At 33.1% G+C, this 23,922-nt stretch overlaps 2 protein-coding genes across 4 annotated transcripts in view; both read right to left on the bottom strand.

Moving 5' to 3' along the window:
• Window positions 1-23,922, bottom strand: part of LOC124367589 (scoloptoxin SSD14-like) — a 142,156-nt gene that overhangs the window by 107,895 nt on the left and 10,339 nt on the right. Inside the window, exons 1-2 of one of the 3 annotated variants that reach the window (XM_046824545.1) lie at window positions 21,241-21,463; window positions 9,954-10,184 (exon numbers count right to left, since the gene is read on the bottom strand). In XM_046824545.1, coding sequence (XP_046680501.1) covers window positions 9,954-10,184; window positions 21,241-21,359 — 350 coding nt within the window. In that variant the 5' untranslated portion in view covers window positions 21,360-21,463. Of the gene's footprint in view, window positions 1-9,953; window positions 10,185-21,143; window positions 21,464-23,922 lie in introns of those variants that run through there. The other 2 variants (XM_046824547.1, XM_046824546.1) reach the window with 2 other exon arrangements.
• On the bottom strand, window positions 8,416-9,193 carry LOC124367592 (nuclear protein 1-like). The gene has a single exon (XM_046824551.1). The coding sequence runs from the start codon at window positions 9,018-9,020 to the stop codon at window positions 8,805-8,807; it is 216 nt and encodes a 71-aa protein (XP_046680507.1). The 5' UTR covers window positions 9,021-9,193; the 3' UTR covers window positions 8,416-8,804.

Raw genomic sequence — 23,922 nt, 5'->3', positions numbered from 1 at the left:
CGTTAATTCATTACCAATGATGTTTGTACTTAAATTAGATTAATTTTGGTTTTCTTTAGCCAATTGTGTTAGTTAATAATAGTAAATACCTGGAATGAAGTGATTTAAATAGCATCTAAAAAACATTTTACACGCCGTCATATGTTTTATTTATAATTCAAAAGGATAACCAATGTACAATTGTTATTGTTGTAAATAGTACTGATCACTGCGGTCGCATGAAGATTGAAGGTTCATTTCGAACAAAGATCGTCCGATTAAAGTGGTTAATTCATTGTCTATTGAAAAGCGGGAAATCCTTAAACTCTGGTTGGTCACTTTTAACCGACGAATCACGAGTTTGGCCACCTCCTACCTATATAAGCGTGTTAACAGTTCACCCTATATATTCTATCTCCACGCACATGCGCAGTGAGGAAATTCCTACGGATGGACCAATCGGAATACAGAATACGGAAACGATAGGATTTATCTTTTTTTTTAGTGATAAACGCGCACCGCTTGATCTGGGCTTGGAGTTTGCAAGCTCGAGTTAATTTTTTTTCCAAAAGAGCAAGCAGCGCGAAGCGCTGCGCAGAGGGCAAGCATCGTGTGATCTGAGCTTTGAATAGGCAAGCTAGGGTCTTAAGTGACTTGTCATAATGAAATTTAATAGAGATATTATTTAAAATATTGGATTTGTAGTGAATTAACGGAAAAGAACCGGTAGAGGTGCGGGGTAAGATTAGTTTGGGGTAGGATAACTGAAAGGAGGGGCAGAAGCCTCAAGCATTGTCCCGACTGAGGAGTCCGTTTGTCTGTCGGTTTTTTATTTCTTATCATCTAACAGTTCCTCGTTTATCCTTATTTTGATTACCTTCATTCACTGATAAGTGTTTGCTATTGTGTCTCTTCTATAACCTCATATTGCTTTTTCTTCTTTACCACTATGAGCATTATCTGTATTTATAATCCATTAAATCAACTATTTTTCTATATATATATTTTTTTAGTAAACATTATTTAAACGTCTTATTTCCCTAAGAAAATTATTTTTGAATTAATGGGACTCATTCTCTCACGCACAAGTGCTATGCACCTATGTGAGGAAATATTTCCAAGAACATTAGAGCAGTCTATATAAGTATAAGTATTAATTTTTTTTGCAATTTTATGTTATGGTGTTAATTACTAAGTAATTTTATATTATAAATGTAAAATTGTGCTCCTATGATTTCTAAATTATTTGTACCTTAATGGAAATAAAGATGTTTTCGATTTGATTTGATATTTCAATAATTTCTAAATAACCGAGTCAGTTTGTTAAAAATTCTAAACTGCATTGGTGCAAAACAAAATTTTACCACAACTGAATACAAAAACCACAGTACTTGAAAGTTACTAAAACAATGGCAAAAAAATAAATACATATTTTCCTCTCCAGTATAATAACAAATAAATCCAATTTTGATTAATACTTTTTTTTAATCAGCATGATACATATGAATTTAAAGGGAATACTGTAAATTTACTTACTCAGAAGTAAACTTGCTCAGTTCATGTATATATTAATTTATTGTACCAAACACTTAGTTGTTACTACGTAGTTTTTTTATTTTAATCTCTTATATAATCGTTTGAAATTTACAATCCACTAAGAAAATTGGTAAAAGTTTCAAGAACCAACAGTTAGTTACTTACATTCCAAAAACAGCTATGTCTAATCTTATAACACTATAACTTAGGTTTTATTACATCACTGCTAACTTATACATAACATGAACAAAAATAAAAAACCAAATTTCAGTTAGTATATTACGTTAATTCTATGACAAAGTTATCCAAAAGTTGGAAATAAAAAGAGATATATAAAACCTACCATCTCGTGACAGAGTGCTGTTGCGATGGAACATATTCTTGGTGGCAGAGCCTGGGGCAGTCTCCCTCGCAACAAGGGAGTGACCGGTCCTGGTGGCTCGTTCATACAGTGTCATGATGAAGCCGCCACCCAAGCCCATGCTCTGCATATTAACAACGCCGTTGCAGAAGAGAGCGGCCACAGCTGCATCCACTGCTGAACCATTCTTGGCCAGGATATCTCTGTTAAATCAAGTTGGCAAAGAGCGTAGTACTCTTGACTTATAACTATAATACTTCTTTCAATTAGCTAAGATGTTACCTCAGAAATTGAACTAAACAATTTGGGTAAAATGTTAATTGCTCGAATTGGTTTATAAAAAATAATATTCATACCACCCCAATTAAACTTGAAAATATATCATGAAACTCAAGTTTGGGCGAAGTTAATTTGTGCTTTATAAACTTTGGTGTTATTCTTAATTCTTTTCATCCAAGTTTAAAGTTATTATTTCAAGCAAGAAAGGCTTGTTTTACGCTCAGAAAAGCCAAAATTCCAAAGACATAATGTATCTGATGATACTTTAATGTGCGATTTAAAGTCAATAAGACTGTACTTTACTAAATCTAACCACTATTGTTCTCTATGGTTGGAGCAAATAATATTTAATTAATTTACTTTAGCGACATATGTACTATTTATTTGTAAGGTTATAGAACTGTGTGTATTAGTATGTGTTAATTGTAAAACACAATAAAATTTGTTTAAATGTTCTAAAGCACCTTCCCGCACTTCACGTGAAAAACTTTCTTCAAGATAGTACTAACACAAGCTCAGATCATGTGAGCGCTTAATAAATTTTCACATTTAGAATAAACATGTATGTTTTTACATACTCATATAGCCTAATATAAAATAGCAGATAGGGACGGAATAACTTCACTCTAACTGAAATCACTTCCTTTTAAAACGTAAAAACCAACAACGGCATAATGGTACGTAATTTTCATAATAGGTAAAAATAGTTGTTTTTTTTTTTTTTTTAATAATGTAGTGTTTATTATAGGTCTCTGGGAAGAAAAACTCAAAAATTTTAGAGTGGTGCCAAGATCAAAGGAGTACTGATGGCCAGGGGCGTTTCCGATCGGTACTTTCCATACCTTAGTCCACATGCCAGATCATCTAACGTGATCTGACTTCAAAAAAGTTGCACGATCTGAGGGGGTTGGTGACGTCTCAAACTACTGACAAAAAAGAAATACTTTCCTCGAGATAGTAAATAAATGCAAGCTCAGATCACGTGAGCACATGTAAATATTATTTTAACTTTTTCTCTTTATAGTAGATATGTAATTTACCTACTTATATAGCAACTATAATTACAACTACTAGATAGGAACAAAGTGGAAAGATAGAGAATGATCTGCTGTGGTATAATAAGCAGCCACCACCACAATCGAAACCTTGATATTCATGATCTAAAACTACTGAAAGCCAAATCCCGCAGCAAGTTTCGTTATAGATATTTGAAATCACATTATAGGTCGGCTTTTTGTAAGTAATAATTTAATGATAAATAAAAAATTTTTATGAAGGATAAGACAGTTATAAAATTAAACAGCCAAAACAGCCATTTAGTTAATTTTTACTATTTTGAAGGATAAATGTGTTCGACACCTTGTAACTCAAGTAATACATGTACTTCTAGCTATTACTTATACACCATACACACGATTTGACATTGTTTCAATTAATTTGGAAAAATAATGTCGAACCGAATTACATTATAGGTTTTATATTATATTTTATTGTTAAAGAAATATAGGTATTTAAGATTATAGAAAATAATACTTTAGTTTTATTTTTAAAACCATACAAATCAAAACCTCTCTACAAAATTGTAGCCAATCTGTTATAGTATTTCTGCACATACTGGTGCTATCAACACTACATTCATTTATTAGAGAGTCATAATTGGTTTGGTTCCAACCAAAATTTATTGTTAGAAAAAGTATTCTCAAGTGCATTTTCTGTAACGGTTTTTTATTTTACTTTTCTTACAACGAAACACTGTTTAGTTATAGTTTTCATCTCCTCACTGCAAACTGGACACTTTGAATTACAGAAGCAAGATCTTGTAGCCATTTGAAACATTTTTCATTGTTTAAAAATACATTTTGACATATAAAGCAAATGTCCATTACCCTTTGTTCTTCCCAATGCCATTACTCATTTCGCAAATGATTTTACTGTTTGAACTAGCTTAATTTTAAGCAATGTTTTTATTCTGTAACGAAAAAACAGCTGGAAATTATTATAAATAGGTCAATTGTTTTTATATTTGATAATTTAGATATATCTAATTGATAGTTATAGTCTTTGTGGCCTATTAATATAAGCTAAATGACCAAACTTTATTTGACTCACTATGAAAATGACATGTCTTTATGAAGATCGATGGGTGGAGTACGATAAGCAGACCCGGTTTTTAAATCGCTTATTAAAATTTATTGAATAACAGAACCATTAAACGATATCAACTAATAAATTAAAGTCTTATGTTTTAAATTAATCTAGCCTACTTTAAACAATTATGTAATTATGTAAATAATACAAAAAAAATCAATAATCAAACATAAAATAAAGACAGGCGACGGGAAAGTGTTATTTAAATAATGAAGAAAATGCAATAACGAAACAAACATCTCAAAACAGTAAATCATAATTAGTGTTATTTTGTTATATTTATCTTTATGCCTAACTATTTTTTTTTTTTTTTTTTATTCAAAACAAGTAACTTCAGAACAGATATAAATATGTTACTAGTAGTACCGAAGTCAAAGATAATTTTTATGTACGCTCATTGATCTGAGTTTGATTTTAGGTTCTATCTCGAGCAATGTTTTTCTTTTTTCACCAGCAGTGTGGGATGAAAGGCACCATCTAACTCCGCACTTATGCCCATGGATTTTTCTTACCTCAGATCATGTTCTTGATCACCCAACTTTTCCGACATCAGATCAAGTTGGCCAATTTTGCACGTGATTTGAAGTCGAGAAAGTACTGATCAGAAATGCCTCTGGTCATCAGAGACAACTTCCTTGGCAAAAACTCAAAACATCCCTCGAGATAGTGCTTAACCCTTTGAGCCCCGGACCTAAAAATATTGTTTGTGCAAATTTTTACCAAGTCTAGTTTTGCAAGTAACTGTCTAAAAACCCCAAGGCCTTTTCAGTGATTTTGTACGATTTCATTTGAAAAATCATAACATCACTAATATACTAGCTAATGACCTAAATAATACATTAAAATGTTAGAAATAAGGTACTTTACAAATAAAAAATTTAATAAGGGCTAAAAAATGTTTGTGTACTTTTATATATGTAAAATAACGCATATGTGCAAACTAAAAAAAAAGAAAAAAGTTACATTTAACATTTTTTAGAAATAAAACAAGAAACAATTAACGTGTGGGAAATCATTTTATTTCATTTGTCATGTTATTGCAAACATAGAAAAAAGTTTTCAGACAGATTAGTTCAATAATAAATATTTTGTAAAATATTTTTTTTTAATGACATAAAAACCTGTGACGTACTAGGCCTAGGTTGTGTAACATTATTCTGAGCTGATGTAGATGGTATCTCATGTGTTAAGTCTTTAGCACTAAATAGGCCTACATTTCTGCCATTGTCACTATCATATTTAGGATCATACATCGGATCAAGGTCACTATCATCGTCAAAAATATCAGATAATACTGAATCGTCATCTGAAAAGTCAATATTCAATTGTCTGTCAATGTCACTTGAATGTTCTGCTAGGTTTGAGGGTACTTTGGGATTATACCGACCACACCCAGACATGAATCGTTATTTGACATTTCGCTTCTACTGATTACTAGATTAGCGTAGAACAATATTTCGGTAATATAAAACAGGAATTGTCTTATCGCAAACCCCTTCCCCATCCTCAGACAGAGGTCAAAGTCGAGCGATCTAGTAGATAACGTGATTGCAGAGTCTCGCCGCCCGTTCAGCTGGTGCATCGCTTTGTTGTACTTCCGTGTTTTACCTCTACATTTCTCCAAACACAAAAATTCAACAAAAACAAACATTTACCAAACTAAAACTAAACTCTTTATTGAAAAAACACTCAAAACTTGTTTTTATTCTTGATCACATTCCGCCACCAAAAATGCGAGTGCCTCCGGCCATCAGCGCGGGCATTGACAGCACCTTCGGTGCTGCCCCGCGCTGATGTCAACGAAAGAAAAACATCCCTCGAGATAGTACCTATCAGTAAAATATCAAATTCTAGAGGGGCTGATCAGAAATATAAATTGAATTTTAATGGAAAGGCATTTATGTACCTTGTAAATCATGTGATGCCGCGCGGCCTGCCGTAATCGGGATTCTCGAGAAAGATAAGATAACAGCGACAACAATACCGATCACAATACCTGGAAATGCTTGTAAGTTTGTAATTTTGTAATTGAAGAGTTGTTTTTTCGTTCTTTCATGTTTGTTTCTATAAATTTATATTTTTGTGTTCTTCATACTGGTGTGGTCGGTATAATCCCAAAGTACCGGTTTGAGTCACCCATTATTTACAAAATAAAACAATATTTCATACTGAAAGTACCGAAACAATAATATAACTGTCTACTCACACAAACGTAATGAACATCAACACAGTCTACTAAACGTAAACAATGTCACAGCAGATGCAGATGTTGTTCTTAGTAACAGCTGATCTTCTTACTCTTTCTTTAGGAGTAGTGTAAATATTATTTAGTAACATTTGACCATGAAATCATATTGTATATGTATGAAAATAAAATTATAAGTTCTAAAACCACTGGTGTCGCTAAAATTAAACACTTAAGAGCCATTTATAATAACTTATATCATGCCGACGACATATCGTCGGCTGGGGTTTCTCGCACTATTTTTACCGCCGGAATATCGTCGGCCTGGGGTTTTTAGACAGTGAAATTTACCGACGATATACCGGCGGCTGGGGCTCAAAGGGTTATTCAAGCTCAGATGATCACATGATTGCTGATAATGTTGATTAACTTTTTATATTTATAAAACAATGTATCCTATAGCCTAGTACAAATAGTAGATGGGGACAGAGTGGCTTACTTCTCGCCAACATCGCTTCCTTTCGGAAGACAAAAACAAGAACCGAACGTTATGACATTTAATTTTCACAGTAAGTCAAATAATAAAGTTCCCTATAATAATGTAGTTTCTTTTTAAGTTTCTGGTAAGATAAACTGAGAAAAAATAGTAACTTGGAGATATTACCAAAGTACTGAAATTAATTTACTAAAAGCTTATACAATTTAATCTTATATCTATCACAGGAACCATAACCATTGTGGAACACCACACAGGAAATAGGAAAAATCTCTTTAAATAATGAAAAAACCCATCAAGTTAAAAAGAAACCAAACAATTAGGAGTAGGTAGGGATGTTGCGATATTATCGATATAAATATATATCGATATTATCGTTTCGATATGTCCTATATTGATATCGATATAAGTTATTCGATATTATCGTGATATCGGAAGAAATATACAAATATCGGAGTTTTGATATCATATTGAATGAAAAGTTGTAATTCTTTATTATTTTGGCTGTATTAGTTGTACAAAAGCAAAACTCAAACAACTTGCTTTGTTCAGTTGTTAAATGCAACGCCAGCAAAGAAATTAACTTTGCATATTAAGTAAAAAGTAACCAGACGATGCTTGGTTCAGTTAAGCATATATAATATAGTTGCTTTTTAAAATGTAATTGTTGTTCTTAAAACTCAATTTAGATTCTTGTAGATTTATATTGAAATGTAAAATTGTAATTTTTATTCTTACTTTAACAATTGTTTTTTAATAATTGTGCTTCAAATGGTTCTTAGTTAAAAAATGTTAAATAGAATAATTTAAGGAATTTCTTTTTTATCTTTAAATAATGGTTTATTTTTTAATGTATTAAGTTGTACTAGTATTAAAAACATTATTTTGGAAATGAACTCGTAAGTTGTATCTTTGATTATACTAGTTACACACACTCATACAATCAAAGGTTGTTTGTATACACCAAATTAATCATTCCCCTTCCCTTATTTATCGATATAGGTCGATATTAAGGATATCGATATTTGGATTCGATAATATCGATATCCAAGCTTGATATTGATATCGATAACAAATATCGGAACTAGCCTCATATTGCAACAACCCTAGGAATAGGGCTAGACCTATTTAGTTAAGTCTTACCATTGTCTTTAACATTTAAATAAAATCACTTTTAAATCAAATATTATACTATATTTGCAATCTGATAATGTTTACAGATGATTTAGATTAAGTTCAGGTTAATTACTCAGTATCTCTTGATTAAGCCTATAATGATGGTTACCACTGAATGTGGAAGTTGAAGTTTATCATATGACTCAAGGTTTAAGCAATCTATGTTAAATTAAGCATATTTAACATTTTGAGTACTAGATGCAATAATAGTCTAATCCTACTCACAAGGACAACAGGCGATACACAAACACTGAAAACACTTAACTAATTTTATTTAAATGCGTATAAAATACACAATCGTATGTTGGTACAAAATAATATCAGCAAGTCCATAGGACACATTTTTACAAAGGCGAGCGAGGGAATAAGCTCCTGGAAGTTTGAAGCGCAGAGCACGGCAGATGTAAGTGCCTTGAAGTTGGACATCAAATGCCACTCAACAACTTTAACCTATGTTTAGTCCATTGCTTTGATAAACAAACTTCATCGAACATTTCCAGTAAAAGTCCCATTTTAATAAAATCCCAACAACTGCTTGGGTACAAGAAACATAACTTATATACTTAACTCACGAAAATTCAGTCAGTCCAGAGATCGAAGAAACGAGTCCGAAGTACAAGTCCATTCACAAAAATTACACTAAGTTAATTACCCTTCGGTTTAGAGTTCCCGTTTTTCTTGTGCTGTTCGGTCTTTTGAAGTTTGTCTGCGATTTTTCTTGTGTGTCCACTGGGGTCGAAATGGTTCGTATGTTCACTTGCTTCTTTCTTCGAACGTTGTTTTCCACTATGTCCACAATACAGCTGTTTGTCCTGGTCATAGTTGTAGTGCTCGTAGTCATCAAAATGGCTCTCAGACATGGTTGGGATTGTTGATACTTCGCAAAGTAACCGTTAAAACACTGAGTGTGATTTACTTTAGAAACGAGTCTTCAACTTCACCTGATCCTGAACGAACTCAGAATTGGATTGCACAAATCTAATTTCCAACCGTCCTTCGTCGCAGATAACCTGTTCGCTTAGCGCATGCGCACGCTCTCTTGTCCGATTGGTCGAATGAAGGTCAATTGCATTATGGGTGAACAAAGAAACTGCGAGAACGGCATAATGGCAAGGAACCGCTTTCCTCTATGCTTAAATTTTAATTAAATTTAAAGTACCTATTTCAAATCTTCTTTGAAATATTTTTTATGATTAATCTCCACTATTTAGGGCTGTTATGTACTTCAAGTTTTCGATCTTGCTAATATTTGTATGATGTATAGTACTTTTGTAGAACTGTGGAAAACCGTTTGCTCTATATAGCCTATGGTTGTATAAAACCGACATTTGGATACCATTTATACAAATCTTAATTTCATTGTAACTGTATAATTTAAAGGGTGAATGGACCGATACAACCCTGAGTTTTCTCTCATAAGGATAAATTTAAACTTTAAACACATATTTCTTCCTTGTTTTTTGGGCAAAATCTATGATAGTTCATATTCAAGATACGGCTCCGTAATATGACATGATTACAAATAATACATACAAACATCTAACGCCTTTCGGAGGAGTTTCAATTTGTACATTTTGTCAAGGTCTTTAAATTAATGGAATACAATTGACATTTGCAATAACGAGCAATAATATATAAAAACTAAACGCATTTTGGATGGATATAAGTAACGTTTTAAAAATTATATCACGCAGAATTCTACAAACAAACATTAAAAATGTTTAACGTGTTTTTTATGAGGTAAAAATCAAAATCAAAGCTAATTACTTTCTTCAACAAGTTATTCCTTCTACCTGCCGATCCTAGAGCAAGGGGTGCCATCAGTGCAGACAGCGGCGCGGCGGAACACATGCTGATAAGAGGGCGAGGGTGGTTGGTGGTCTTCTGGATCCGGCGGTTCTCGGAGAAGTGGCGGAAGCGGCTGGTGATAGGCTGCTAGCTGCCAAGTGAGCAAAGCAGTAGCCGCAGAAACCACCAATATAGCTGCACAAGACACCAACACGTACCGCTTCCTGAGGCCGGACCTGAGAACAGAGGTGGACAAGAAATGAATAATAATTCAGAGGCAATATCGAGAGGTCACTGGAAGTTTATGCTTAAAGAAGTTATCTAAAAACGGATTTAATATAAATAATTGACCATTGACTCTTAGGCATTCAAGAAGATCAGATAAAAATAAACTTAACTTACTTAAAATATTCCGTTAATGAATAATTTGGAGAAATATTAATGAAATATTGGTCAACATTGGTGCATTTAAGAATTGGCAATACACAGTGGTAGAGAATAATCTCGAGGGTGAACTAAATCAAAACAGATTCAATGGCCATTAATATAATGAATAGAATAATAGAAACTGCATTATTTCTGACTGACTGCAGCAGGAGTGAAATCTGTGGATGATTTTGAACCAAAATATCGGAGTTGATGTTACGACCTCAAAATACAATGTAATATATATATAATCGACACATACAAATGTTTTATCAGATTTACAAACTGCTTTATCTGTAGCCAGGCCCTTCTCAGACTGCTTGTGGCGGAACATGAGGGGGCTCGGCCAAATATCTATTACGGGGCCCGCCAAAGCTGAATACGGCCCTGACTGCAGTAAAAGACTACTTCATTTTTCAGATCTTGCTATTTCGGACATAGACATATATTATGGTGCTAAAATCCACTTTTGTGCCATTCAGGCACCCGTTAGTATATGTTTTATTGTTCATTGTATCGTTTACAGTGATCAGTGGAGTGGTAAAATGGCTAGGATTATCTAGGTTAGAACTAGCCTCCCCCTCCGGCAAGAAGTCTCACACTGAGATTCTAATATATATTCAAAGAGGAAATATATGTAGTCCTGCCCGTTGACAAGCTAAGTTCAGACAGGTAAGGGTTAATGACCTGACCCAACCTGACGCGCAGCCCGACTCCTATAACCACGATCCGCTCATTGCGAATAAAGTTATAATTACGCGTACACCTTGTTTGCTAGTGGTCCAGAGTTCAACATTCTATAATAATTTCTTTAATTAGAATTAAAGCGATGCTAATATATATGGAAGGACCCTACGAAACTCAACGAAAGAGTTATCACAGACGGACAGACAGACGAACCGACTACCCTTTGACCCCAAAATCAATAGGGTTCTTTCTTGGATCAAGAGAACCCTTTGCAGCATTCTTATCAAGAGTTATCACACAGGTGGATTACACGGATAGACACATGGACTGCCCATTGGTCTGTTACCCCAAAATCTCTCCAGGACCAAGAAGAAGATGTGTACCAAGTTTCAAACCTCTAGGATCTTTTTATGTAGATTAATCACTGAGAAGGACAGACTGACTGCCCTTTGACTTTTAGACCCCAAGATATATATAGTGTTCTTTTTTCGTATCAACTATGTACCAAGTTTCAAATTTCTATGACATTTCCGCCAATAGTTATCGCGTAGACGCAAAGATCCTTTGACCAAAAGCAAATTGGGTTCTTTCCAGATCAAGTGTCTGGAACTTTTTTCAACAATTTTCTCTTTAGGAAGAGATGAAATTGTAATTTCTAGTTACAGATTTATACAAAATTTCTATTTTTTATACAAAATACAGTCTTAAACCATTTTAAATGAGAAATATACTCGCATTTAGCCATTGCAATACTGCATAATATCAAATAACACACATATAGATCAGAGTTATTACTGTACTTAGGCATACATACTATTATTATTATTCATAGGATACCTTATAACTGCCCGATTAATTTAAAAAAGAGTATTCATAATAATTGTTTATGCAATTGCAATTCTAGACATAACGTAGGAAGGGTTGATTCAATGCGAATATTGAGTTCAGTTCCGTTTTACTTCCCATTCAGCGTAGCGTCTGAAACTCGAGATTCCAGTAGTCAAGTCTGTGGCAGTGGCAGTGACAGAGAGATGCTGCTCTAAGTGGATGGTGAAATGGAGATAAACTCAATATTCGCAATTGTAATTATTTTCAAATTCTTGACTTTTTTTATTAAAGCGGTGATTTCAAAATGTATAACATAGGACTAGGGTGCGTGCACGTTATGACTTTTGTTCATGACAAAAGATTTAATGGTCAAACAAGAAGCCAAGTCATTAGCCCCTTGACTTTGTCAATAAAACTGACACTTTCTCAAAGCGTAGACAGTTACCGAGAATCGTGGTACTTGTAAAGACGCAACGGAATTAGTGACTCACTCATTTACTTTACAGTAGGTTACTTACAGTAGGGCTATTAAAAAAGAGCCTATTTAAATATTAACGGTGCTGTAATTAATATCGTATTTAATTGGTATTGGTTAATTAATTTTATATTGCAATTTACTGTTAATGTCTGGGAAAACATTAAATGTGTATTATGTCAAAAAATCTAAATACTGTTTAATACATTTGTGTATTAGGTTCTCTTAATAAGCAAAATAGATTTTTAAATTTAAAAATTAATATGGCCCACAGAAAGAGATTATTTTAGATACACTTCAATAAGACACAATTTAAAAATATCAGGAACATATAGGGATGGCAAATGATAATCCTGTTAGCATTTCAAAAAATCAAATATAATCAATTATACATTTTTTTTAAATAAAGGATATACTGGTCATGTTACAGACGGCGTAACTTCTTTAAATGGCGTTGAAGCGAAGATGTTCACAAAACTCTAATGTAAGTGACTTTATTGCGATTTTAAAAGTTACAAATAAATAAAGAAATTTGTATAGCGAATAAAAAACACGTTCGATGACGGCTAATATTTTCACAAATAAAATGTATTTATGATATTTATTTATAATAGTTATTATTTTAATACTGCGTGTAATTGTGCAGTTTCTAGTCAACCACAGCACCGGAAGTGTGATAATTCCTGATGACGTGATCCAGGCAACTCTCTTTGGTCAGGAAAGAACTGAACTTTTTCAATCAAACAGACCAATACTTAAAGATTCTGATCTCGTATTAAATTGTGAGCCCTGTGGTTTCAACACTACACAGAGCATTAAAATCATTTCATACACAAGGATGTAGCTACCGAGGGGCATAAGGGGTCCGGACTCACCACCAATTTTCAATTTTTTCAATAATTACGTTTTTAGTAAAGGATTATTATTATTTAAATATTTCAGTATTACTGACATGTACTGCTGAAAGATCGTTCTCAACAAAGAAACGGATCAAGATCTTTCTTAAGGAACAAATTGGGACCTTACTCTGTCTACTACGGGAAAACATCAGTTGTCTGGACCCCTAAAATGTTTTCCCGGTTACGCTCTTGTCTATACACTCATCTCATGTACGCTGATGACGAAACAATGGAATACAAGATAAAATATATGAAATATTACGGGTGGCATAAGGAAAGGGGGGGGAGGGAGGTTGTTGATATCTCTCAAAGTGATGTAAAGTACTTAACAATCTAAATGTCATGGAGTGAAAGAACGGACTTTTATTTATAGCAGAATTTTCCACAAGGAGAAACTCATTAACGAACATGTTATTACTTCACTTCCCTATTGATTGGTCAATAGCTGGTGTGCCCCACCGCGCGTGGCAAGAAGAGACGGTATGCCACCTTGGCGTTCTCTATGGTGCCTTCGAGTCAATGACAGCGCGTGTGCCTAATCTGGAGTCGCGTCAACCTTGGTATAGGCTACGTGCGTAGTACCACGGACTGAATATATTTCTATACAGAAATATCTACGTACTACGCGCGTATACCGACGTATTTGTTAGTTTGTGTTATTACCAATCCTTGTTTTTAAAGTTGTATTATTGTTTGTACTCTAAATAAATAATGTAGAGACATCTAGAACACAAGACTGCCTTAAATAGTTGTCGTACAATCCATTTATGTTTGGTGGTTTATTTTAAAGATCAGAGTGACATCGTTTTAAGGCAGTTACTGACTTTCCTGAAGCCAGAAAATAGAAAAAATTTGATCAGTTCATCAGAAATTATGGACATTTAAAGAAGAAATTGTTGACAATTTTCTAACCAGGCCTAAGGAAAAACGGCCGGCGATAAGAATGTAAAATTACAATAATGTGTAGAAGAATAATTAATGACTTCAGGCAATGACATGTTTTCTAATGACTTACGGCCTAAGAATATGACATTCTAAACTGAAATAGAATTTAAGAAAAATATATCTTTTCCTGAGGATAAGATTTACTTACTTTACCGCCATTTACTATAGTAATATTTTGAGCGGAATGTAAAAATTGCATATCCTTTAGTAGTTTTTTCCTGTAGACCTGATTACGAGATACCCCAGTATATTATTACATTTTATCTACTTACCTTTTATTCTACTTATCTACTTCATAGAATGATCAAAATATTATTTTATTTTCCTGTCCTCAGGAAATATATGTTAAAGGCCTGTGATTAAAAATAAATGTTATAAAGTAGACTCAACCGAACACCAATTGTATCATTTTAACACAAAAACTAAACGCAGCACAAATTGGCGTGGACGATCTATAAGTATCTACAAATGCTGATGTTTATTAGAATTTACATTTTAAATTATACATAATTTACATATTAGAAATTAACATTAATCCCCTACAAAATGTAGATAAGAGTAATTCATTTAATCAAACTATCACAGTAAGAACGATAAAAGTAATGCTGACTATATAGATTAATTCAGTTTTCAGTTCCAACTAGTGATTATATAGTGTTGGCGCAAAGCAATTAATTAACTAAATTAACCACGACATTTTGTAGTATCCTTTGCCATAGGGAAATTTGTATGTATAATGTCAAGCGGTAAGGAATTTTCATGGTTATATATTGGGAAAATATAAGGATACACTACCACCAACAACAGATTAAATGCATCTGGAAACATTTAATACATCTCGTAGAGAGCGCATTATTGAAAATTAATTATGCAAATTACAGTACAAACCGGCAGTTTTTAAATATTTGAATATTCCTTTGTCAAAGATTTAGATTTTAAACCTGGTAAGCAATAATATAGGCAATAATACTCATCTATATTCTCAAGTGCAATAATCACAATACAAAATCTGTATTTTTATTAAATTGTCACGTCTTTTTGCATTAGCCGATATTTATCAAAAATATCTGAATTAAGAATGGTCATAAAATAAACAAGTGACAAGTGTAAAGAAAACTGTAAAACGATGTGTGCAATAGCCTACTCCTAGAAAGTAAATAGTAATGTTTATATGCTAATAGGTCACAGTTATTGTATCATATTGCTTTACATCGTTTGTCATCCTAATGCGGGAAGAATCAGAGAAGGCAAACTACTGAGCGCATAGAGTAATGGATCTGATAAGTGGATATAGGATAAGGAAAATTTGTTGACACTTGCAAGCAAAGTAGATCAAGAAAGCCGTGCTTCTGCTGTCTTACAGTCAGTGTTTATTTATACAGAAATGATGACTGGATTATTTTTAACACCTCCTTCCTTCCAAGAGGCAACGCCTTCGTCTGACCTCGAGCGAGTCTCGAGCTCGCATAACTGTAACGGGACTATTCAAAACAGAACAAAGACTACGTGGCGAACGATCTCGATTCTCGCAGTGCCAGCAAATTAAATTTGCTACAGCAACGTTTAAAACATGTATACACATTTTGTTGGAAATGTTTGCCATCGGTTTATATCTACGTGTTGAAAGATATATTATTTGGTGTTGAGTTATTACTCACAAGATCGTACAAGTGGTTATTTTTAGATATGGAGAAAAAAGTCTTACCAACTCCGGGAAACAAATTCATCTCTTCTTGCTGAAAGGACTAAAATGGAATGTACAAAAATACCATAAACAAATTTATACGTAGTCGAGTCTAAAATCATACAGCTAAAGCAATATTTTACGAGTCAGTAATAATGATGACGAAGAGATTATATACAAACTAGTAAGGGCGTATCCAGGGGGTAGATCGGGTATGAATCCTCCACGAATTTAATGATATAAAAGATCATTTGAAATTTGAAATCAATTTGAGATCATTTGAAATCATGATCAAAAGAAATTTGAATCCCAAGATTGAAATGCATATACCATAACAGAAACCAACTATATATACAAGTAGGCTAATCTTGCTTTACATATAGGCTACTGTTTCTTACTCTTCCCTCTACCGAAATACAAATTTGATTATCCTCTGCGACCTAGGATATACAAGGATCAGTAATAGAAATCGGTATTTTAGAGAGGCACATTACTGATACTTTTATTTATTAATTTCACCTGGAAAGAAATATTGATGATTTATTCATAATAAAAGATTACATCACCTATGCCAATAACGGGTAAATGTATTGCAAAGCAAGTTAAGATTTTTCGAGCCAAATATAAAACAATATAAATTTATATAAATGAAAGTGTTGAGTGTTGAAAACTTAATTATAAATATAAACAATAATACAAATGGACTGCAGTTATTGTTAAATTCATATTTTATTTATTAAATAGGCAAAAAAAGTCACTTGTCGCTGCAGAATGGTATCCTTAATATATTAAAACTTATCTATACATTTTTGAACTATTTTATATTCTTAAATATAAATTAAAGTTCTATACATTAAAAATGCCATCATTAAAATTTCATTTCGCTTTTTAGTAATTTTATATTTTTAGTGTGCTTATGAACAATTAGACTTCTACTTGCGGTGGGAAGTTTTCAAATATATTTACAATGTTTATCGCACACTGTAAAATAGTCTACTAAAACTATCAAAAAATTGTTTTATCTTTTACAACACCCACTAGAAATATAATTTCTTTGTTCATCGATGTACTTCTATTGTGGTCTGTAACGAGAATTATCTCTACAACATTATGCGCCAAACTTCAATGCATGCATGGGTTTTCCTTCATTTCACACATTTTGAAATGATATACACAATCAGCAGCAGTTATTGCACTGGGAAAGAAATTATATATAGAAGATGGCGAAAAAGACATTTATTATGTTTAGTCTAAATACAGTCAACCAAGTTGTGGTTAAACAACGGCGTGACTTGGAGAACATTATCACGGAGTTATCAGCTGTTTTGAATGACTCACAGACACGGCCATTATGATAATATTAGTCACTGTTCGTTACAGCGGCGAAGACGAATGATACGGTGCAGGTGTTTTGTTCTCTTCTCTTACAAACAGAAACAGCTGACTTTATCTGACTGCGCAGTAGATGAGCTGTGATAGTCACGTGATCGTACACGTGTCAATAAACGACTCCACGATCAAAACATGAGGATCAAACACACTGGCATGTTTGAATCTAATTCTAGACATAAAAATCCTCATTATTCAATTATTGTGATCCTGCATAGGTATTTGTTTCAAGCCCTTGTTCTCTGTACTAAAAATAATGCTTAATGTGTACGGAATTGGTTTTAAAATGGTTGCCCCTAGATATGGACGGATGTTGATGTATGAATTCCATGGAACCACAGTAACGACAAATTAGGTCAATCAAAAAATGAAAACGTTGAGAATTGATTGAAAAAATAACCGATAAAAGGGACAACTTAGTATCATAGAACCCGAGAAAACCTCACGTTAGTGTTTACCGAACTGTATGTAGCCTAACTTGTTTCCGGGCTAGTGAAAAATGAATAATCAATAGCTCAAAATGTTCCTTTTTCATACTAATTAATTCAAGTCATAACTTTGCAATACTTTGACCTTTGTATATCCAAAAATAAATTGAGTTCTCCTTGAAGCAACAAACCTTACGTACCAAGTTTCAAGCTTCTACCGAGTCATCGCACAGACGGACAGATAGACGTACAGGTTACGTCACGAACTTGAAACGGACCTCTGTCGAGTCTTTAATAATGAGGGGAACAATTTTAACATTTAAACAAACATAAGTCCAATGAACATTCATTAAATTTTGTTACATTAAAGCAGTATAAAAATCTTTTTCTCATTTACTTCCCAACAGTTTCGAAAAAGTAAGGTACCAATACTTTCCTGTTTGAAACCGTATATTATATGTAATATATAAATTTAAATTTGCCAATATTCGTTAAATTAAGTAGCTAATTTTTTGCAACAATTTTAAAACCATTGAACCTTTTTGTATAATAATACAAAAATTAATAAACTCTAAGTTAGCTTAATACGATAAAGGCAGAATACAATCCTGCAACTTCCAACAGTATACGAATATATTCTTTTGTAAAAATAGAGACAGATAAAATACAAATGAATTTAGGGAGTCTACACAGTTAGAAGAACTCTTCTGTTAATTTGATAATAGAATCTAATCCTAAAGTATAATAATAAGAGAACAAACATTTAAAAACTTTTAAAGTAAGGGGAGTTACAACAGATATTGTTGTATATCCGAGGTTTATTCACTATCCTTAGATATGATATATGCAGTAAAAAACTGATACATGTAACAAAATGGATGTATTTATTTTAATAAAAAACATAGCAAAAAGTGACAAGGATCTCTAAAAATGAAAAATTCTGAAGGTTTGGAATTATACTACGAACATATTTACGTAAAATGCAACAAATTTGTTAGTACAGTACTGCTATAGCAAATAATGTAAAATATTGTGACACTGGCCAAGCCAGTTGTAGTGAGACGACTTGGAACTTTACCTTATACGAACATCACGTTAAAACCGTCTATACATACAGATTGACATCCTTCTTCTATAAATGTTCTTGTCCCATAAGAACAATGATCCTTACACCAATTCACCGTTTTTATAACCGTAGAAATGTTTGAGATGTGTCATGTTTGTTATATAATGTATTCAGATCTAAATATTTTTCAGATTATTCCTCTAATAATACTGGTAAGACCAAATAAAAAAAATGTTTTATTTCTTAATCTTAATCCCAAAAAACCACTAGGTATTTACAAAAATCCAATCACCATATATCATACTTTTAATGTTATTATTATATCTTGTAAAAACATGTGACCAAAAAATGAAAAGAACAATAATTTCATCCTATTAAACAATGATTAGCTATTAAACAAAAGTTCACCATTGTTTGTTCTTATGGGGTGCATTTCAATCGGCGATTGCTTGGCCATTTTCAAAAAGACCAAGATTTATTTAGCTATTCCAAACCGGGCTCTATACGAACTATTTGATTGATATCTTTTAAAAATGGTGAAATCAATATTGGTAGTTTAATTCAAACGGCATCACTATCAGATTCTGAAAGAATTGCGGGATTGATCATCTAGTTTCAATTCTGTTTTTACTACAGCCTTTCGCTTGTCTTAATACTTAATTTAACATGCAAATATTTTACGAATATGATTAGGAATAATACAAACATACTTTGCGTTTATCAACAAATCAAAATTGAAAACAGCTAATTTTGTATACTGACCATTAAATGTTACCACGTTTAAAATTTATCATAAAGGACTAAAGAGAATACTGATGAGTATGGGGGCACAATGTTTTATTGTAAGGAAAGCTGCAAATCACATTACTGTCAATAACAATACTGTCAACTGGACTGTCAGTCAGACTGTCAAGCATGATACTGTCAATCCGTGTTTCAACCGTAATACTACACGTCAGTCAATAGTAGTACTGACTGCTTGACTAATCATAATATTAGTACAGGGTAAAGACCGGATGTTTAACGATTGACGCCATAGTTTTGCCGAGTATGCAATTTCATACTCAGCGTATTAAAGCAAACAATCACAATGTTTTCGCTCGATAAAGGTATAATTATTGCGGTATAACAATATAGCTGCCCACAACTAAGTCTGTTTCATTGAGCAGTTTGAATTATCTGTAAGGCAAATGGTATTATTTTATTGGTCCTATCCTATCAATCTAATTCGAAAACCTCGTTCTTATTTATCTTCAATGTGTAATCTTAGTGGTCATACAAATTTTATATTTCAAATTAATTTCACATCCATACAAGCTATTAGTATTTGTAAGTAAATTGTGGATCGTTGGATCAACGAACCTTGATTGTAGATTCACTGTATAAGTTGTAAATAAAGTTTGTTGGGCCAACGACCCGTTTAGGTTATGTTTTACTTTATCAAATAAATCGGTCCGATTACACCACTGATCGTTGAACCAACTACCGTCTTATTTAAAACTAAATTAATGTTTGGGTCGTTGAGCCAACGACCCGTTTAGGTTATGTTTTACTTTGTGAAACAAATCAGCCCGATTACACCACTGATCGTTGAACCAACGACCGTCTTATTTAAAACTAAATTAATGTTTGGGTCGTTGAGCCAACGACCCGTTTAGGTTATGTTTTACTTTGTGAAACAAATCAGTCCGATTACACCACTGATCGTTGAACCAACGACCGTCTTATTTAAAATTAAACTAATGTTTGGGTCGTTGGGCCAACGATCGGTGGAGTAATCGAACCAGACCGTCGTAAATTTGTTCAGCAGGTTTACATTTTATTTACATTACTGTTTGCTTATTCACTAGTTATATTTTTAAACTTTTTTCAGAATTCGTTTATTGTTATCTACTACAGTACTCGAAACCAAATAAACATTTGAAACATATAGGTTCTATAAACCCATTAGTTAAGTCCAACCTTACGTATTTATACGGTTTTAATTTATATTTGTGATGCAGCCTTTTAGTTCATAAAAGGCTGTATAGTTGAGAGATATAATGCAAAATGTATGGGAGGTTTGGCGAAAATGATCCACACTACCACCATAGAGTAACATATCAAACCAATCAGATACAATACGTTACTCTATGCTAAAACCCACCATATGCCACCCCTCTATAAGTAAGTACACGTGTGTTCCCGGCTGTCACCCATCTTGTGTACAATGATAATCCTGCGTTTGATCTAAATGTTTACTCAAAATTATCCCAAAAACTTTTACTTCGTGATGTACCTAAGTATTATATCACACACTCCTTGGATTCAGCACTACCTCATTTATGTATTTTATGGAGAATCCAATTATGGCGTACTTTGAACGCACCTTTTCCAAGCAATCCCTGGCATAAAAAGTTAGTCTTCTCAGCTTCCCTCCTTTCTCACTTCCTCCAACCCTGAACCGTCACCTTCAGGTCGCTTACCTCTTCTCGACCTCCGGGATGGTTTGGACCTCCGCCTCCCGCGAAACCCTCCTGTACCGCCTTCTCCGGAGTCTAGCGACTGCCCCGGTACGGCCGCTGGTCAGTCTCCGCAAAGCCATACACACCCTCCACCTCCATCACTTCCTCGACCGCGGACTTCGGCTCCTCGCCCTCGGTTCGCCTCCCGTGCCTTACTGACTCTCGAGTGTTACGCTGAGGGCGTAGATCGATACCCACCCCTCGGGTGTCGCGCCGGCGCGAGCCACGGCGCTCTACCATCGATTCGACGAGTGATCAATCTCCGCCGATCATTCAAATTATAATATTGTGTTAAACATAAACTCTACTATACACGCTTCACAGTGCTACAAACTTAAACAATTTAGATGAATGAAAATGAATTGATTTGGAAATTCACACAAACCTATCGATGTTTAGCGACATACCCTGTTATTGTGACTAATAATTTTTCGTTAATTTAAAATCCCAATCCAAAGAACTTTGATAAAACTCATTCAACTATATCGTTTTATCGGTATAAAATAAGCTAATTTATTATTTAAGTAAAGGACAATAAAACATAAGATAGGGTGTTTTTAAATAGTAAACGGATTCAAATTTTTATGAATTCAATCAACACAGAAACGCACTTTTTTGTGTTTTATCATTTTGTTACTAACATCAACAAAATAAAAAAAATATTCGCTATAAGTTTTCTTCACGCGCGCGCGCGTGTGTGTGTGTGTGTGTTCCTTCTTACCAGGTCATTGTTGTTATAAAAGCAAGAAAAACAAATGTAGAGGGTTAAATAAAAAATAGTTTCTTTTCATGTAAATTAATATATTTTCTTTTCTGAGGCATAATTATACAGTATCTAAAAAGAGACCCGCACGGGTTTTATAATTTCCGAACGATTATAGGTAAAGCAATAAAACTTGGTACGTCATTACTGCACCTATAAATCTAGTTTTTGAAGAAACGACAAATTTTTGTCATGCCAATTGGATGGCCTGCAAGGACTCAGAATGAAATCTTAAATGAGAGCATACGTAAAGTAGTATGTCTAATTAATTTTCTTTATTAGTAGAACACAATACCGCAAATCCGACCTCAAAAGTTTCTCTCTTTAAAAGGTTACCCTGATTCGAATGTTAAAACCTGTACAATGTAAGCCCTGTTCTAGGTGGTTTAATATTTTTATCTTGACTCAAATTAATTGTGGAAGTTAAAATTAGTAAATGAATACTGGACTTAGGAAATAGTTTTTAAGGCACTTGATCGCACATACAATGAATGATGGTCTACAAGGACTTCGGCAAAGTATATGCATTAAAGTAAGCATAGATAAAGGTGTACATTGTTATAAGTGGGTTGTCTAGCAGAGATGAATGATAAAGGGAAAATCCTGGTATCAGTTATTATAACTGATAGTTCTTATTTTTAGCTTGGGCTTTGGACTTTACTTTATGTGGCCTACTAGTGCAGTCATTGAAGCGAAAAAATACGGTCTTACCTCCGAAATTTTTTTACTGTGAACCGATTTGCATGAAATATTGGAATTAGGTCATCGCCTTAACTGTGAAAATGATTGAACTCCGCCTATTATTTTTAAGGGGTGTAAACAACCCCTTAATGGAAAAAGTGATATTGAGCCGTTTTATCGCTAGAACACATGTCTAATAGTAAGTGGTGAAATTGTAGTGTTTTATAACACAATTACCTCATATCATTTTCAACCCCTTGAAAATCTTACAACCCTTGCAAACAACCCCTAAATTGAAAACATCACAAAAAATACTTTGGTATGACATAAAAAGATGTAAGTATAGAGTAAGTATTATTTTTATATTCTCTATAATAATTATCAAATTTTTAATCCCCTTTCAACCCTTGAAAAACTACCCCTTGATAAAAAAATGGTTAACATTTTGTTTTGATAAAATGAAAAGGATTTAAATATTATTCCACCACTCTCGAAAATGATTATCATATTCTTAAGCTTTTTCTACCCTTAAAACTACCCCTAAATTAAAACAGTAAATATATATATGATTACATATTTAAAAACAATTTAATTTAGAGTAAAAAAATTGCCATTTATAGAATAAAAAAAATTCAAATTATATAAAATTCACTCAAATGTGTTATAATATACATATAAGAACGTTAGTATGTATTCATGCCTACGTTTCCAAAATATATGAGCCATAGTATGTATTTATATATATATTTATATATATATATATATATATATATATTATATATATATATACACACATTACAATAGTTTTGGGTCTCTATTATGATGCGTACTTTCACATTGCTCAAAATATTCAGCAATTTTCAGTTACTAAGTAGAAAAAAATATGATTAGTTTTTGGACCACAACTCCTTCAATTTTCATGCTATCACAATTTATTAAAAAAACCATTGTAAAGGTAATTAAGAGAGCTACAACATCCTTCAATTGCAATATATAGTAAAAAACCTTTTCCTCAAACGGTGAAGGGTTAAAGGGCTTAAGAGAGGCTGTGATTGCGCTGCCACGCGCTCTTTAAACAATCATATCTCCGTCAATTTTTGTGTGTCAGAAAAAATAAAAAACAAAAATTGTTTGTAAGAAAATACCTAAATTTTTTTATCCAACACTTTTATACGTATCTGTAGTCATTTTCGAGATAT

This window comes from Homalodisca vitripennis, chromosome 8, assembly GCF_021130785.1.
Source record: "Homalodisca vitripennis isolate AUS2020 chromosome 8, UT_GWSS_2.1, whole genome shotgun sequence".
NCBI lineage: Eukaryota > Metazoa > Arthropoda > Insecta > Hemiptera > Cicadellidae > Homalodisca > Homalodisca vitripennis.
Note: the sequence above shows the minus strand (reverse complement) of the source record. Positions and strands in the feature narration are given on the sequence as shown.

Excerpts from the sequence above, each read along its gene's own strand:
- LOC124367592 (XM_046824551.1), bottom strand. The coding sequence starts at position 9,020 with ATGTCTGAGAGCCATTTTGATGACTACGAGCACTACAACTATGACCAG.